The sequence below is a fragment of the Amblyomma maculatum genome, chromosome 9 (assembly GCF_055883805.1).
Source record: "Amblyomma maculatum isolate TAMU_Amacu chromosome 9, ASM5588380v1, whole genome shotgun sequence".
Classification (NCBI taxonomy): domain Eukaryota; kingdom Metazoa; phylum Arthropoda; class Arachnida; order Ixodida; family Ixodidae; genus Amblyomma; species Amblyomma maculatum.
In genome coordinates this window covers 93,496,733-93,510,142 of record NC_139352.1, presented here as the reverse complement: position 1 = coordinate 93,510,142, position 13,410 = coordinate 93,496,733, and the positions used below count along the sequence as shown (strand labels likewise).

The following is a 13,410-nucleotide window of genomic DNA, read 5'->3' as shown; positions in this document are numbered from 1 at the left end:
ACTAGCCGCTTACTGGTATCGCTCAAGAGGAAAGTATACAACAGCTGCATCTTACCTGTACTCACCTATGAGGCTGAAACGTGGAGGCTAACCAAGAGGGTTCTACTTAAGTTGAGGACAACCCAGAGGGCTATGGAACGAAAAATGGTAGGGGTAACATTAAGAGATAGGAAGCGTGCAGAGTGGGTCAGAGAAATAACTCAGGTTACCGACATTCTGGTGGAAATTATGAAAAAAAAAAATGGGCATGGGCAGTACATGTAGTGCGAATAGTGAGTAACCAATGGTCGCTTAAGGTAACAAACTGGATTCCAAGGGAAGGAAAGCGTAGCAGGGGGCGGCAGAAAGTTAGGTGGGTGGATGAGGTTAAGTAGTTCGCAGGGGTCAAGTGGATGCAGCTAGCACAGAACCGGGTTAATTGGAGAAATATGGGAGAGGCCTTCACCCTGCAGTGGGTATAGTCATGCTGATGATGATGATATAGCGTAAGATACTGATAGTAGACATAAAAAATTTACAACTTTCTTATATTAGAGATTCTTTCAGCATAACAAAAGAAAGGGAGGTGTACTTGACACATTCAGAGCTATGCTTAATCGAAGAAATTTGTTTTGGTTTGGGTTTTTGGGGTGTAACGTCACAAAGCCGCTCTGCCTATCAGAGAAGACATAGTGGAAGCTCCAGAAATTTCGAGAACCTGGGGATCTTTAATGTGCGCTGACATTGAGCAGCACACGGGCGATTTGCTTTTCACCTCCATCAAAAAGTGACCACCGCGGCCGGGATTCAATCCCACAACATCGGGCCCAGTATATCAAGCGCCCTAAACAATGCGTTACCGCGGCGGGGTGCACTCTGCGATAATTTTGCTCCCAAGTGTTTCCGGGCCCCTGAATGGTGGAGTGGCTTTAGGAGCAAAATTATCTCTTATAGCGCGCAGGGGCTAGAGGCGCTTTGGAGCGTAGTCCTCTATTATAGCGCGAATATTCCTCATCGGGCTAGGTAGCCTTGTATTTCGTAATGCTGAAAACAGCTTCTGAGATATATAGAGGACTGACCAAAGCCTGACATTTCTTTCTGATTATTGTTCTCATTACGGCTCCAAGCCATGTAAGGGAAGCTAATTTCAAATATTTCATCAACCGTGCATCCAGATATAACTTTGTATAACCTACTGAAAAAAAAATGGCTGAGTGAAGTAATCTCATGTTTGCTTATCATACACTGTCATGCGTTAGCTTCCGTTTGTCCTATCGTAATCTGTAAACACTTCTTAGTTCGATGATACCGCAGGTGTTTTAATAGGTTTGCACTCGTTATATGCAGAGGCATGCACGAATATGGAGCAATCGTAAAACCCACCTTATGAAATTCTGCAATTTTTCAATGAGATTGAGCAAGGCTTACGACCTAGGTGTGCTATTAAGGAGGGATAATTAAACAAATGTAAGCACATTCTGCTCGCTCATGTGTTGGCACCTCTTGCTCTAGCACCTGTGGGTTTAGTACTTGCACATGTTACCGCATAACGTATTATAATCTACTGGAAAAGAACGGCATACTGAGACAACCTCATGTATGTTTTATAACACAGCGTCCTAAATATATAATACAAATAGTATGCGTTGTCCTGCAGATATTGTACAAAACGAATGAAAAGGTAGACGTTTTATGACATTGGGATAATGTGTGTGCGGAATTAGATGATATGAAGTTTTTTTCGTAAGAGCACTCCAGAACCAAGTAAACATTTTTATCTTTGAGGTAATACATATGCTCTTCTGGACGTTCCATCGCAGTGTAGGCCAGCGACAGCTCGTGTGCCTGGTCCGAGCCCTGCTTCGCGGAACGAGGATCCTCCTCCTGGACGAAGCTACGTCACAGATGGACGGCGACACAGACCGCCTTATCCAGACTGCGCTTAGGAGGGCGTTCGCGAAGTGCACCCTGTTCACCATCGCCCACCGCATTCACACAGTCCTCGACTACGATCGGTAAGCTTGGAACTTAAACTACTATGCGTTCATTGTGAAGAGAAGCATAAGAGGCCGAGAAGATAAGAAAGAGGAAAGGCGGCTGGAAAGAGGAAACAATTATAGATGACCTTGCTCCGGGTCATCGCCGCAAATGGATGAGTTGCGGCCTACTGGTTAACCGGAAAAAGCAACCGTTGTGCCATGCTGCACTGGAAGAAAACGAATGAAGACAGGAATATAAAGATGAGAAGGAAATAATAGCAAAAGGGCAAAAGTTGTGAGTAGGCACGCTAGAAAGTCAGAGTTTCTCATGCAGATCGTATAGGTCCGACAAAAAACGGAGTGCGTGTATGTTTCCCCCACAGATGATTACCATGGTCACCGTTCGATGATCTTCACCTTCGTCATCGGATGTGGGTTACGGTTCTCTAGTCATGTTGCAAGGCTTGCGTTATATATAAAAACTAAAAAGGGTACATGACTAATCATAATGTCTTTTCATGTGCCAGTGCAGAGGCCCGACTGTGAGAAGCACCCTACCGCTGTAATAGAATATAGTTTTGCGTAAGGTGAGCATAAAGGCCTGAATACATCACAGTTTTTGCGTCTCTGCTGTAGAAATGTGTTTGATGACGGCAGGGGATCAAGCTCGCTACATCGCCAGCAATACTAGAGCGCCTTAGAGGCTCAGCCAAGGTGATGGGTGCGCTAGGTAACTAGGAGTTCTGACTTTCATAATAGTTACAGGAAGTAGGTTAAGCCAAAATATGGTTGGTTGGTTGGTTGGTTGGTTGGTTGGTTGGTTGGTTGGTGGGGTTTAACGTCCCAAAGCAACTCAGGCTATGAGAGACGCCGTAGTGGAGGACTCCGGAAATTTCGACCACCTGGGGTTCTTTAACGTGCGCTGACATCGCACAGCACACGGGCGCCTTGCTTTTCGCCTCCATCGAAAAGCTGCCGCCGAGGCCGGGATTCGATCCCGCGTCCTTGGGAACAGTAGTCGAGCGCCGTAACCACTGTGCCACCCCGGCGGGGTGTTAAGCCAAAATATGTTTGTTGGTGTGACAATGTATAGTGCGTGTGGTCGTGAAAGCGTTTAGTTAATTCGCAGCCACGTGCGAGTTTCGCATCCACACTTGAGTATAGCGCTCTACTTGAGTTACGACACTCCACATGCCATCGAGTTCCGCGACAACTGAGTTAAACTGCGAACGTTTCCTGACCGGGAATGCACATGCACATTGCAGCAATCGTTTCACGGAGTTTTCAATCAGCGGTTACTAAGACATCCATGTGGTCGTCAAAAGGGAGTTTATGAGCCGCCGTTAAGACAAAGAATTTTGGTTTGCAATGCTGGAAAAATGGCGGGGTTTTTAACATGTCTAAATACAGTGCTGGGAACGAGACGAAACACGAAGAACGGAGAAGCACAGACACAGGCGTCGTATCCAGTCGAAGGTGCGAACCCACAAAACATGGCAAGGACATCAGGTGGCACTATTTTGTTCGGGATGCAAAAGGAGAGTGGCCGGGGCCGGCAGATCGCATTGGCCGCGAGGGAGATGAGGAGGTTAAGGTCCCAGGTAGAACAATTAACAGAGCCCGAAGAACAACAAATGAAGTTCACGAGAGTGAGGTGTCGGGCCAGCTGGTATTGTATATGAAAATAACAGCGCTGGAAACGAGACGAAACACGAAGAACGAAGAAACACAGGCACTTCTTTGTTCTTCGTCTCGTCTTTCCAGCGCTGTTATTTAGATATGCAATACCAACTAGCCCGACTCTGTTGCGATTGACAGAAGAATGAAAACGAAATGCCCGGGCCTGCTACTGGCTCTGCAGCTGAGCCACCTCCGCTGCCTCGTGCGAACAGGAGAGAAAATAGAGAAGAAAAAGAAGAGGGAGCTAAAGACGCGCTCCGCCACAGCCGTCATCCACCACCTAAGCGGTGCCGGATGCATACTACATTTTTTTAAATTGGTTCACAGGAAGGAAAAGGCGCAGTATCTTTCACACGTGGCCTGTGGACATCTGAACCGCGCCGTGAGGGAAGCTGATTGATTTATAGGAAGCGAAAGGCGCGGTAACTGTATCACTTGTTTTCTGTGGACACCTCAACCACGCCGTAAGGAAAGGGAGGAAGGTGCGAGTGAAAGTGGAAAGAGACAAAGATTTGGTTTGGTTTGTGGGGTTTAACGTCCCAAAGCAACTCAGCCTATGAGAGATTCCATAGTGGAGGACTCCGGAAATTTCGACCACCTGGGGTTCTTTAACGTGCACTGACATCGCACATCACACGGGCGTCTTTGCTTTTCGTATCTATCGCAAGGCCACCGCCGCGGCCGGGATTCGATCCCGCATCTATGGGCGCAGCAATCAAGCTCCCTAACTACTGCGCCTAAGCAGCGGGGCAGTTTGCGAGAGATTCGAAACGAAGATATATATACCTCTATTTGTATGCTGCTCATTAAGGCGCAGATGTTCACCGATAAGCGAGGAGCTACTTTGAAGAGACAGCGCTTCTTTGTGTTCGTGTTTGTGTCCATTCCGTGTGAATAGCTACAGCTTTTCAAAATTACGCAGAGACCGCTACCGCGCCTTCTTTTATCGAGAAACAAACGAACTGAATACAATTAGCACTTTTCAAAACTCTATTCCACTTTTACTACGCCTAAACTTCACAGAATGAGAAGGCCGTTTAGGCATGTGGTTAATCGCACAGCACACGGGTGATCGCCCCAGTGCTGTGCAATGTCAGCTGCGCAACGTTGCTCAGTTTGACGCAAAAATCAACTTGTGCCCTGTCGGGAAAGTGTTGCTTATTCTATTCCGCTTTTTTGCGGTAAACAATATATCGGGCAGACGGGACGTTGCCTCAATGAACGCCTCAAAGAACATCATTACAATGTGCACGAAGCAGTGAAAGGGCACCTTGGCATTCACTGCAGGGATTGTGATAATTGCACGCCACAATTCGAACATACGCGAGTGATAAAGAAACACCGCAATCAGCTAACCCGTGAAATTCTGGAAGCCGTTGAAATTGCGAGGGTAAATAATGATTGTGTTAATAGTGCTTCGGGGGCTCTAACAGCGAAGGAATTGAGGTTTCTGAACACAAGGCAATGACGCTGCTGTTGTCATCCGCAGCTGGAGATATTATATATCTATGTATATCAGTGTCATTACGTTTTCTTTTGTTGATTGTTTTCAGTATATATTTTCGCGCGACAAGCAATAAAGCATGAGTTGAAAGTAAGCGCTCGTTTGTGCACTTCTTATGTCCTCGTCTTTTTTGCGCTGTTTACCCTCAATGGATTACCAACTTGCCGAAGCGTCTGTTTTAGCCTGTAAAAGGTAAATGCTTCCAACGTGATGTACTTGTAATGAAATGATGTAATGAAAGAAACAACGTGATCTTCGAGAGCTAATAATTTTTCCCCATCTCTACACTAATTATATGCTAGCAGTGAACGCTGATTGCGAATTGAAGTTCTGTTGCAGTTACGCGAATGTAATTACAACGAAGTGGAAAGCAAAAAGAAAACGCAGAAACAAAATCGTTGAAAGGAAACAAAAGAAAAGAACTGTTCCGCAGCTATGATAATGGGAGGAAGCCATTGCGTAGAAGTGCATGCTTGTTTTCTTAACACGTTACTTGGCGTAAAGTTTATGCCGGCGCCTCATTGGCACGGTTCTGAACCTTCTCCAACCATCACTCACTCTGCATTATCACAAAATGTGTGCATGGTCGCTTCACTTTTGTCTGTCCAGTAAAACTCTTATACAATTCTTCGTTTAGCAATATTTCGTTTCTATTCATTTACTGCATGCTTATGCATCTGATTTCAGGATACTTGTGATGGAAGACGGCAGAGTCAGGGAGTTTGACACCGTACAGACGCTGCTTTCTGACGCATCGTCCCTGTTCTACAGCATGGCCATTGAAGCTGGAATTAACAGTCGATGAAATGAGGTCGAATCCCTCATCACAGCTTTGTAGCAGATGCTTCCTTAGACGCACTGCGAGTCACCAGCGCGAAGAATGATGAGAAGCCGGCGGCGGACTCAAACCTAAACACACACAATGCATCCAGATAAAATCAAGTTGCCCATCTGGCCCCCACGGGGTGCCAGGCGATATTTTGGATGTCTGGCTTTTTGCTGCGCAGGTCAGCCCATTGCTATTTATCTTGAAATTATTTGTGTGGATGTTGCTCGTTGTTCGTGCTTTTTATTGTACTAATCTTGTTCATATTTTCAAACACATAGCGCTCCACCGTTTTCGTTTTCTTGCACGATGATAATTATTGTTGTGCTCGATTGCTGTTATTTGCAGGATTTTAAAAGGCTACGTTCGAACTGGAAATTTCTGAACATTATCAATAAACATTTCACGTTTTGTCGAACTACTTACTTAAAGAGACATTCTTGTTTAGGCCAGAACCTCTGGCCAGAAGCCCTAGATTAATTACATTTCCCGGTATGCTTCTTCCAAAAGGGAGTCAAGGTTTCTATGGTAAGCTGCTGTGAAATACACAAAAATAACAACTTGAGTTTCACCCGGAACCAAAAATGGAAGGCTAAACGTCCGCGTAGAGCACTTTGGATGCAAAATATTTGTTCCATGATCGCCCATTTCTTTTCATTGGTTCTAACTATGCAGACACCCTTCATAGTATTAAAAAATAATAGAATAATAGATTAGATCAGGAATAATAGAGTATTACAGTTTCGAACAAAGGTGCTTAAGCGTTCATTTCTGCCTTGACAATGCGTGCGCATGGCACGAAGCATTGGCTTAGAATTTTTCTTGGTTCTTCTCGAATTCAGTGCAATGGGCTAAGCATACCCGCAAATGTAGACACAAAGGATGCAGTTTTTCCTAACTTATTGCGCTTTCTTGTCTGTTCCGAACAATCGTCATTGCTTTTCTTTCGCAATGAAAACTGATACCTATTATATAAATCTGGTATCGTTAAGAAATAGTTAGCAAACCAGTTGCAGTCGCGTTTGACTGAAATTCATAATCTTCTACACACGTTTCCCACAGACAGTTTTAAAGTGGTTTTAATTTAGAAAGCAGTAATCGTTCAAAATATCTTTAACATACGACAAGTTCGATTACAGCGGAGAGTTTTCAAGATGGGCCGCATTATTTTGGGCGCAATAGTGACTAGCGATGATCTCGCGATGACGAGCACAGATACGACAGTGTAGAGCTACCGACAACAATGAATATGGTTAGGCAGCATGCTTTCAAGGGGCACGAAAGGTGTGAAGCTGATTTTGTACTAGCGCGGAAATTGCAAATTTTTATCCTGGTTAAACCTGGCATCCGAGCTCAAGCTTATTTCGCATGACTACACGTCTGCCTAGCGTCTGTGCCGAAGCGTTGACGCACTCGGCCTGGCACGCACCTCATGCATAGCGAGACTGGGCAACCAAGCGCCGGCGAATCCCTTGTTAATCCTCCGCCTAGTCACGCGGTATCGGAGAGTCCCTGGGACTTAAATCGGGAGATCACTTTGTGGAACCAGGCTAATGCTACGGGGGAGGACGACGAAGGAAAGGCAGTTGCCAGGGCAGGGGTGCCAGGGCAGGATATTCCAGGGCCAGGATAGAAAAGAAAGAAAAAAAGAAGAGGGAGAGAAAGACGCGCGCCGCAACAACAGCCATCGTTCTCCACCGAAGCAGTGGCGGGTGCAATGACGGCCTACAACAGATAAAATCCGAAGAACTAGCGGTGACGGAGGCAGCTCACCCAGCTCTCTGCTCAGCGCTGATCCGTTCCTCTTACACACAGCGCCCTCTCTCCTGTCATCGCTGAAATGAAAAGTCGCCGGCGGCAGACGGCACACTTCTCAAGCGCTCAGCTGGGGATATAATGCCTAGAGTATATTCTAGGTACTGTACTGGGGATCCTAAGGTTTGAGGTTCGATTCCCGGTGGAGACAAGGTTAATTATTGCTTTTTTACAACCTCCTCGAAAGTGTGCCACCCTCTGCCAACAGCTCCTGCTGACAACAATGACGCATTAAAGGCTTTTGCCTTAATAAGCAGCCGCCGCGGCCGAGATTCGAACCCGCATCCTCGGCACAGCCGTGGAGCGTCCTCATTGCACTCCCGCGACGGTGGCTACTGTTTTGTTGCGTTAGACGAGCGTTATCTTAGTTAACGTTCAGTTTTACATGGTGTCTGCGTAGTTTACTTTGGTTTTGGACCATACTGGTGGGGTAGACATTTCAAGCGGTACACCAGGGGACCGAAGTGGCGTACTTCCCGCGAACCACAACGATTGCATTTTTTCAGTATAAAAAAATGTGTCAAACAAAATTGCTTGGACAAGATGGCAAGTATATCAAGGAGGGTACGTTATGCATATCTCAGAAATAACTGCTTCTCTGTCGGAAAAATCTGGCGGGCAGTTTTCTCGCAGCTCATGAAGTATACCACTTTTGTCCACAGGTGAACATGGTTTGACATTCTAGCATAAAGTTCAATTGCTTTTGAGAAATAAATTTTTGTACACATATTTCGACACAGTGCGCATGATCCCAGTAAAGCTACGCATTGAAAGTATAGCTACAGGTGAGCTCCGCCCTAAGAGCATGATGCGACATCGGTCTGTAATCCAGACTTACAGCAAAAAATAGCGTAAAGTCGTAATGCATCTCTTGTCCCTATGCATAATTTCCATATAACTTCCACTTGATCTCAGACCACATGGAAGGCCGTTGAGTGGCATAGCTTAAGGCTATAAGGAGGAGGTGGTGAAGAGTGGCTGATCCTCGCCCTGATGTGGCTGGGACAGGTAGATCACCGCCGCTTGCGGAGGGGGGGGGGGGGTTAGCCTGCCACCGGTTTTTATCTGTTGTAGGCCGTCATTGCAGCCGCCACTGCCTCGGTGGTTGACAACGGCTGTGGTTGAGGCGCGCGTGTTTCTCTCCCTCTTATTTTTCTTTCTTCTCTACTTTCTCTTCTGTCCGCATGAGGCAGCGGAAGTGGCTCAGCTACAGAGCCAGTAGCAGTTCTGTGCATTTTCCTTTCCTTCTTCCTACAGCCACAACAACAACAACAACGCTTTATGGGAGCCCACAGGTTGGCTGGCTCTTTTTGAAGAACTGCCTGCCATCGAGTGCTTTTAGACAGGGAGGGTGGCAGTTCCCTGCCCTACGGGGCTGGGACGGTAGTTCAACGCGGCTTGCAGCGGGGCTAGCCAACCACCAAATTTTATCTGTTGTAGGCCGTCATTGCACCCGCCACTGCTTCGGTGGTGGACGACGGCTGTCGTTGCGGCGCGCGTCTTGCTCTCCCTCTTATTTTTCCTTTCTTCCCTATTTTCTCTTTTGTCTGCACGAGTCAGCGAAGGTGGCTCAGCTAGAGAGCCAGTAGCAGGCCCGTGCATTTCTTTTCTTTCTTCCTACAGCCACAATAATTACAACTTTTAGACAGGCGCCCCGCCATAGTGGTGTAGCGGTCAGGGAAATCGAATGCGGTGCCTAAGGTTGCGGGATCGAATCCCGGCTGTGGCAGCCGCTTTTCGATGGAAACGAAAAGCAAGGCGCCCGTGTGCTGTGCGATCTCAGTGTACGTTAAAGAACTCCAGGGGGTCGAAATTTCTGGAGCCCTCCACTACGGCGTCTCTCACAGCCTGAGTTGCTTTGGGATGTTAAACCCCTTCTACCAACCAAACCAAACCTTTCAGACAGGCAACATGGCCTCAAGCAGCCGCCGTTTTAGAAATATACTTCGGTTCACGTTAAAGCGTTGCATTTGTGACCACTGATCATGCATAAATCTATTGATCAGGAACTGAAGAAATATAAAGAAAATTCTTCTCGTCGCCTAGCTTGGTAGCGTGTCTCGCTAACAACACAAAATTTGTGAGTTCGAATGCCTCCTGACACCATAGTCACCTGGTATTTCGTTCAGTTCAGTTCAGTCGTTCAGTCGTGTCCGACTCTTCGTGACCCTATGGACCATGCCACGCCATGCTTTCCGGTCTCTCGCTATCTTCCTAACATCACATAACTTCATCTGCAGCGCCTCGAGGATGCCATCTAACCATCGCGTTCGCTGCCGACCCCTTCTCCGGCGACCCTCAATCTTTCCCAACATGAAATCTTTCTCCAGCGACTCCTCTCTTCTCAACAAATGACCAAAGTAGCTGAGCTTTAACTTAAGAATTTGACCCTCCAATGAGCATTCAGGGTTTATGGTTGACAATATCGACTGATTTGATCTTCTGGCAGTCCAAGGAACTCTCAAGAGTCTTCGCCAGCACCACAATTCAAACGCGTCAATTCTTCGGCGGTCAGCCTTTTTCACAGTCCAACTCTCGCATCCACACATCACAACTGGAAAGACCATAGCACGAGTTATACGGATCTTGGTTGGCAGACTAATGTCTCTGCTCTTTACTAGGCGGTCAAGGCTCTCTTTCCCAGAAGCAGGCGTCTCCTAATTTCATGGCTGCAGTCTCCTTCCGAGGTAATCTTGGAGCCCAAGACGAGAAAATCTGTCACAGCTTCCACTTCTTGTCCATTGTTGCTCAAGGACTTGATAGGGCAAGACGCCATGATCTTTGTCTTTTTAATGTTCAGTTTATTCCTAAACTTCTCACTCTCTTCTTGTACGCGCATCAGAAGTCTCTTCAGTTCCACTTCACTTTCTGCCATTAAAGTGGTATCATCCGCATATCTAAGGTTGTTAGTACGTTCTCCAGCAATCTTCACTTTAGCTGAAGACTCGTCCAGGCCGGCCTTCCTCATGATGCACTCTGCATATAGGTTAAATAGGCAGGGCGACAGTATGCAGCCTTGCCTCGCTCCTTTCTCAATAGGAAACCAATCAGTAAGACCATGCCCAGTTCTGACTGTGGCCTCTTGTATTTCGTAGTGATAGCTATATTGACCACAGTCTTGCCATTTCACCTTGCCTGTCCATTCCTGCAAAAAGATTGAAGAAAAAAAGAAAAAAAAAGAAGGAAAAGAAGAAAAATGAGAAGAGAGATAACTTGGTAGTTAGTAGGTGCGAACAGCAGCGATTTGCTAGGATTAAGATTCGTTCGAACGTTGTGAAAGCGGTGTGCCCCGGAATTCGACGTAGAGACGATTTCACACCACTCGAAGTCTCCTACACCCGAATGAGAATGGTCAACGACGAGAGGCGTGGGGTGCTCATACGTGAAGCAATCCTCCTATGGCATAAATAATGTTGAAACTATAGAGTAAACTACTCTGCGCAAAAGCCATGTCTTTACTTTCAAGCCGAGCCTAAGCATAGCCATGCAGATTGCTCTCGCAAACTCGAGGTTTAACCACCACCTAAAACACAGCTAATTTGTTTTTAAAGATTAAAACAATTCTTTATAACGTTATATAATTTCAGACATATGTTTCATGTGAGCATGATGGAATCTTATAGATTACTATGTGAGATCATGTGAGTATAATGTCGTGACCCTCGCAACCACTCATGACTTTCGTGACACGACGCAGAACCCTGACGGTGACGACGCTGGGTTTTTCACTGATTGGCGGCTTTAATTTTGAAGTTTGCCATTTTTGAAGTTCGCCTTATGATGCATCATCGGGCGATCAAAGTTGCATACAAGCTGCTTTAATGACGCATTTTATATGTCATTTGCTATTACGCTGGCCCTCAAGCAGTTGCAGTGCAGCTGCTGACTGAGTGCCAGCATCGCACCAAGGTGCTGATATCCAAAAGGCAGAGGTACCGATGATGAATGACTTTTTTCTCAAATAAATTATGTTTGTGAAATGACCAGTAAAATCCAAAAGGGTTTTGGGGCATGTTTTGCCACAAAGATATTTCCGCTTCAACAAACTTTCCGCGCACCCGCTTCGTTGAAGCAAGGTTCGACTGTATATCTCTTTCAGAATCGAATCAAAGTTTATTTGTTCTCTGAATTAGAAAAAGGGATGACGGGTAAAAGCCACTCAACTGTGTTTGACAAAGCCACGCTCAATTCGGCAGCAGTTCTGGCATAACACATACAGCACCTTACTGGGTTAAAATTGCACACTACACTTCCATGTACAGATACCAACATTTTACAGAACACAAACACTGCACATGAAAACAACGAGTTTAAAATACATTACAAAGATAGTCATAATAAGACACACTATTCTCAAAACATAATAAAAATCGAAAAAACATTCACTTTGAAATAAAATTCAGTTTAAAAAAACTTCAAATATTTAGTGTAAATACTGAAAAATTAGAATGTCATCAAATTAAGCGTGATATAACGTTGGTATCAAAAACAAAACCCCACAAACCAAGCTAAAAACAAAATAAAAAGGGCAATGCACAAGAGATCACGAGATGCTGCTCATAAAGAATGCGAATAAATTGATCGCACGAGCATTACTTCCGGGTTTATATCAATAAGCGCTAGGTTATTTAGAACAGCAGCACACGAAATAGATTGGCAATCATACTTTGTATGGCATCGAGGCACCACATATGCATCACTCTGACGTGTATAGTAGATGTAAGTGCGCCTGTTAAGTTTTATCAAATTCAGGATTCTGCGATTATGTGCCAGAACTGACGAGCGATATGTATATGTTAAACGGAAAGGGTAAATGGGTTTATGGTGAGAAGTTTATACTGAAAGAAATAAGAAGTATGGGCATGACAAGAAATGTTTGTAAAGGCACGCAAGGCGTGCTTGAGACAGATTTTCAGTTTCACTGTATTTTATTTTTATTTATTTATTTTATTTATCTAGCAATACTGCAGGCCAATGTTTTGGCCCAGGCAGGAGGGGCATTACACCAATATGACAAAGTGAAGAGGCTATACAACAATCAGAATAAGGATCGACGCAAGATGACAAAAACAAGCACAAATCCAGAAAAAGTCGGAAACACTATACAAAGGCTATACAATGTACACTATAGAAAACTACACGATGAGAAAAAGATCGAGACTGTAAATTTCATTCTAGTTATGTTCCATTCTATTCATATTCCAAATTTCATTCTATCAAAAAAAAATAAATAATCAAGAACATACTGAAACTCAGGGCACCTGTTATTTACACAAAAGACGTTTTAGTTATTTTGAAAATCGTTGGATTCAAAGACAATTGGAGGTGACTCGTACCATTATTTCACTGTTTTCGGGAAAAAATTGTTCCTATAGGAGCGTCTTTTTGCAAACTGAGAGTCATTGCATCATTTATTTAAATTAAATGATTTATTTATAGGAAGGGAAAGGCGCGGTAACTGTCTCTCTTGTTTTCTGTGGACACCGCAACCGCGTAGTAAGGGAGGGGAGGAAGGTGGGAGTGAAAGTGAAAAGAGAGAAAGAGGAGCCGTAGTGGAGGGCTACGGAGTAATTTCGACCACCTGGGGATCTTTAACGTGCGCTTACATCGCACAGCACACGGACGCC

General features: G+C 45.2%; 1 protein-coding gene across 1 annotated transcript in view; it reads left to right on the top strand.

Moving 5' to 3' along the window:
• Positions 1-6,336, top strand: part of LOC146179754 (ATP-binding cassette sub-family C member 3-like) — an 88,544-nt gene extending 82,208 nt beyond the window's left edge. Inside the window, exons 13-14 of the mRNA XM_084580270.1 lie at positions 1,800-1,994; positions 5,830-6,336. Coding sequence (XP_084436396.1) covers positions 1,800-1,994; positions 5,830-5,947 — 313 coding nt within the window. The 3' untranslated portion in view covers positions 5,948-6,336. The remainder of the gene's footprint in view (positions 1-1,799; positions 1,995-5,829) is intronic.
• Positions 6,337-13,410: the final 7,074 nt, after the last annotated feature.